This window comes from Clarias gariepinus, chromosome 20 (assembly GCF_024256425.1).
Source record: "Clarias gariepinus isolate MV-2021 ecotype Netherlands chromosome 20, CGAR_prim_01v2, whole genome shotgun sequence".
Classification (NCBI taxonomy): Eukaryota; Metazoa; Chordata; class Actinopteri; order Siluriformes; family Clariidae; genus Clarias; species Clarias gariepinus.
The window spans coordinates 6,041,668-6,046,819 of record NC_071119.1 but is presented as its reverse complement, the minus strand read 5'-3'; the positions used below and the strand labels follow the sequence as shown (position 1 = coordinate 6,046,819).

Below are 5,152 nucleotides of genomic sequence, written 5' to 3'. Positions count from 1 at the left end.
ACAGTTAGTCAGGGTTATGAATATGATTGGCATTTTATAATTTGTGAAAAACTGTTGTTTCTGATAGTGAGATAGTGTGGTTATAGTGCTGTATGGCACTGATGGTATACTGGTGGGTATTTCTCAACACCTATTTTATTATTTTTTTTACATTAACTATCAAAAGCAATGTGCTCCACTGTGGAAACTGTTTACTCTCTTGTCAGGTTTGTTTAGTGGGTATTTGCTCTTGTGGTTTTAAAGAATGAATATTTTTTCTATGGTTTGTATATTTACTAGGGTTTTGTTTATTGCATATACAGAATGTATGGTTTGCAAAACTTGGATGTTTTTGTATTAGACCAGTATATCAAAGTAATTTAATTGTTTATTAGACATGGGTAGTAAAACATGGGTAGTTTTTTGCAGATTTTACTTTAAAACATGATAATAAAAAAAAAATAATAATAATAATAACCTATTTGTGATTTAGAATTAACCAAACATAACAGTTGGGTATATGAACCAACATCTGGACAGAACATTTGACCTATTTATGTGGTAAAATTAACCCAGCATTATAGTTAAATATGACCTAGCATTTGGATAAAATATAATATATAATAATATAAAATAATAAGCATTTGGATATAATAATCTTGCTGGGTTAAACAAAAAAAAAACATTTTGTATTTTTTTTCCCCCAACATGTAGTTGGTCCAGTATTTACCCAGCAGTGGGATTAAAAACAACCCAAACTGGTTGAGTGACACAGCCTGATCTGAGGCTTAAAACTACTTAACAAAACATCAAGCTCTTTTTTTAAGTGCATTTCAAATTCATATGTCATTCACAGACAATCTATGAGATATAATTAATAAACAAGCGATAGATTTAGAATTACAAGCTTTGTAGAAAATCAGACAACTTCACAAATCCACTAAGCATCAGGTAAATTGTTTCTATACAGCACTGTAGATTAGAGGACTGGTAGTGGAGTGTACATGGCTTTGGTTATCTGTGGGCTGTGGTTTACATGAAATTGAGATATAGAAATTGCATGAATTTCACCATGTGGTAGTTAAAAACACTTCACACATGATAGTTACAGCTGGTCCAACTTCTTGGTGCATTTAGTTTATTATGTCTGCAAGCATTTTTAGCATTTTCCAGTTGTTTATACATTTAGCACTAAATCTCACAAATCCACCTCATCACAAAATCACATGGCACGTCATTCCAACCCTTCTTATCTGGAAAGTTCCACAGTATGGCACAGTCCTCTTTATTATGTGAATTATTTGGTTCCCCCTTACGCCAGTACCTAAAAGCAAGAGCATCAGAATCATTGTTCAGATATCTTTAATTTCACACCTTTACCGTAACTCTCCTGTGCTCATTTAAAATTACCATGAGCATCCAATCTCCTGTCTCATAAAGTACTGGTGACCAATAAGAATACAATAGAAGATTTAGCATGCCTTAATCCATCTGCTGCAGTGGCAAATGCAAAAAAAAATAAAAAAAATCGCTTGTGATTGTTATTTTGGTTGCTTGGTACTACTTGTTTACACTATGTAAGAGAGAGAGATGACTGATCATGTATACCGAATTCATTTCTGCATCTTACCCAGTGCTTGCGGTCAGTTCTGTACCATCCACCCATTTCCACTTTCCCTCTGTTTCTCTGTCACTCAGGCCAAGCCAAGCTTCATCATGTACCACATGTTTAAGGATGAATTCCTGTCATTGAGAACAGTATGAAAAGTTTACATTGGTTCACACACACACACACACACACACACACACACACACACACACACACACACACACACACACACACACACCTGTTCCTCTCTGCTGTTTATGATTACCAGGTCTGCTCCTCTCTCTTTGCAGTCCTGTCTGCTCTCAGTCCAGTTCATCCTCTTAGTAGAAATATAGTAAAAACTAGAGCTAAATAGGATCCATCTTTGTTCTATTAATGAATTAAAGTATAGTTAAAATAGATTTCATTAGATCATTCAAGTAATTATTTAAAATGTGTTAATAAATAATATATATATATATATATATATATATATATATATATATATATATATATATATATGTGTGTGTGTGTGTGTGTGTGTGTGTGAGAGAGAGAGAGAGAGAGTGAGAGTGTGTACAGGGTAATTCAGAAAAGAATGAACCGATTTCATGACTAATCGCTTCAGTCCTCAAGGATCGTTATAAAATGAGTAAGTGTCATTTGTAGACAGGAAATTTGATTTGAAAAGTTGATTGTAAGTTGTGACCTGGCTGGAGTTTTGTATTACTTTTCCTTAATAAATTATTGCATGTGAAATCAATTAATTCTTTTTAAATTACATTGTACTGTTCTATGATTACTTAATTTACATAATTGACCGAAGCAATAAAATATTTCTTCACCTAAGGTGGTCAACCTGTTTTGAAGGCCATTGTTTCTGGTCTTTAACTGGTCTCTCTCTATGGTCAGGTCCTTGTTTCTGGTCTGTAGCTGGTCTCTCTCTATGGTCAGGTTCTTGTTTCTGGTCTGTAGCTGGTCTCTCTCTATGGTCAGGTCCTTGTTTCTGGTTTGTAGCTGGTCTCTCTCTATGGTCAGGTTCTTGTTTCTGGTCTGTAGCTGGTCTCTCTCTATGGTCAGGTTCTTGTTTTTGGTCTGTGGCTGGTCTTTCTCTATGGTCAGGTCCTTGTTTTTGGTCTGTAACTGGTTATTTTCCATATTCCGAGTGTTGAACTTAACCAACAGGAAAGTGGAGGCAGTCAGCAAGAGCACCCACAGCATCAGCGAGCACACTGCAGTCACTCTGTAACACCTGCTCCATCCAGTGTGACCTTGTTCAGAAAAGCAGATAAAAATGTGTTCATTTTATATGAAAATTCTTAACCAATGATTATATAATAACTGATAAAATAAATAAATAAACTAAAATTACAAAAATGTAAAATTTCTTTGACAGTTGTAAGCCTAATGTTTTGAGTTTGTTTAATGCACCCAGTTAAAGGACAGGCAAAGCATGTTATGAGGAACATTCCTGATGTTCTCTACTACTACAACTACTATGACTACTACTACTACTACTACTGCTAATAATTATAATAATAATAATAATAATGCCAAAATACAGAACTTCTCAGAGAGATATAGAGGGTGTAAACTGACAAAAAGTTTGATTGTTTTGATTGATTGCTCAAAGGTCAAAAAGGTCAAGGGTCATCATAATTTAGAAAAATGCTGACAAGTAATTAATAAATATGCTGACAAGTGTAGGTCAAAGGTCATCATAATTGGTAAATATGCTGACAAGTAATTTATAAATATACTGACAAATTTAAATCAGCATATTTGCAAATTACTAATTATAATTCGTAAGTCATCATTAATTATAATTATGTTGACATTTTTCACCCGACATGCTGATTGGGTACAAACTTACACACACCCATTTAACTTTTCAAATACTTTGCTCTCTTCTCTTGAAATATTAAGATTATACTGAGTAGAATATCTTTGCACGCACAACTATGGACATTTTTCCCAATGCCCTGAAAAAATCTACTACTGAAAAACTACTTTGCCAATATGTTTAAAGAGTTTAGAGTTTGCAAATATTTAGTATTGGTCATTGTCAATGAGGTGTACAGCCGGCTTTTTTTTAAAATGCAGAATCAGCTATCTTCCTGCTTTCAGGTTCAGGACCTGGTCATATCCACTGGAGCAGCGCTACTGAGAACGTATCTTTTGATCAGTGTGGTTGGAAAATGTTTTGTAAATGGTGCAAGGACTTTTGACTACATTGTTCAAATGGGTTTCTTTTCATCAGTGGCCTACACGCAAAAATGGAAGAACGGTAGATCTCCGCAACAGATATATCACATTAAAGCCACAATTTTCTCCAAGGACAAGGTTTTACTGCATGTTATTGACTGCGCATCTGATAACACAGAGAATTGTAAAGTGAGGTATGACAGAACCAGTTGGTATGTTCTGGAATGCTACTTTAATCAAATTTAATTTTTCGATGATGCGGTAAAAAGCAAAAGAAATCGGTGAAAATTTTGCTGATCTTTCAACAGTGAGCCACAAAACTCCTTAAGCCCTCCAACCGACCACATACCGTCAGTCGCATTATCCCCCAGACCCCATACCTATCCCAACATTTATATGTTAATGTTTGGATGTTCAAAGGTATGGTAGACCGTCCATCTGACCCTTGACGCCCCCCACAGAAACACACCTCAGACACACACCCTATAAAAGCGAGAACTTCCAAAAAGTTTGACAATTAGGAAGTCTGCTAAGTGATATTACAGCTTTGGAACTCCAGCAGTGGTGACATCGCTTCATCATCCAAAAAAAAGATCATGGTCTTCTCATCAGGTAATAACTTAACTTAAGCATGTAAATGTTTACATTTATTCATGTATATATTTATACTAGATTAGATTCCAAATATGTAATATTTTTTAAAAAATTACTCAATCTATCTTACAAATGTGGTTAGACCTTAACTTTAATTTCAAACTCAAACTCATTTACACGAGTTCTTTGTGGGGAATGTCGAGGAGGACTGCATTTTGGGGTTGGACATTTTGGAGAGATGGTGAATTTGGCTAACAGAACTCTGCATGGTAACTTTGGGGTAGCCAGGTTGCTAAGACCCAAACCACAGTAGCAGACCGAGCGGGAAACCTACACGTTAACGGCGGCGCTTTATCCCGACGGCTGGGCAGCAAAGCGCGTGGTCGGTACTGTGAGCAAGTGGAGCGCCATGGCGACGTAGAACCCTCGACCTCGAATATTCTCCCCGTCCTCCAGGCTCTCCGGTGGTGATCAGCCATCAGAGCCGGCTTGCAGCCGAGTTGCTGCGCCAGTGCGTCACCCATAGTCGCTTCCCCAGTGTCACAGCTGGACCGTGATCCGCTCATCGCCAAGCAGGACAAGGGCCCCACCCAGCGCTTGCTGGCGCCGCTGCAGGACTTTCAGGTGGGGGCACCTATGGAGCGTATGGGCGTGGACACTCACAGCCGGGGGCGAGATTTTGCTGTTGGAGAGCAGGTATAGGTGTGTTCCTCCGGAAGGAAGAGGGGGCTCTCGGCCAAGCTTATGTCTTACTGGGTGGGCCCCTGTACGTTAATTGCCCAGCTC

At 37.5% G+C, this 5,152-nt stretch overlaps 1 protein-coding gene across 1 annotated transcript; it reads right to left on the bottom strand.

Moving 5' to 3' along the window:
• Nucleotides 1-952: 952 nt before the first annotated feature.
• Nucleotides 953-4,932, bottom strand: LOC128508233 (C-type lectin domain family 10 member A-like). Its single transcript, XM_053479458.1, has 5 exons — nt 4,701-4,932; nt 2,413-2,838; nt 1,827-1,957; nt 1,610-1,722; nt 953-1,303 (listed from the first exon to the last, which is right to left on the bottom strand). The coding sequence occupies exons 1-5, from the start codon at nt 4,930-4,932 to the stop codon at nt 1,171-1,173; spliced, it is 1,035 nt and encodes a 344-aa protein (XP_053335433.1). The 3' UTR covers nt 953-1,170.
• Nucleotides 4,933-5,152: the final 220 nt, after the last annotated feature.

Bases quoted from the DNA above. Each gene is read 5' to 3' on its own strand.
- LOC128508233 (XM_053479458.1), bottom strand. From the start codon at position 4,932: ATGAGCGGATCACGGTCCAGCTGTGACACTGGGGAAGCGACTATGGGT. The intron at 2,839-4,700 runs GTAGGTTTCCCG...TTTCTGAACAAG, and splicing joins TAAAGCGCCGCCGTTAACGT to GTCACACTGGATGGAGCAGG. The intron at 1,958-2,412 runs GTGAAGAAATAT...ATTCATTAATAG, and splicing joins AAACAGGTTGACCACCTTAG to AACAAAGATGGATCCTATTT.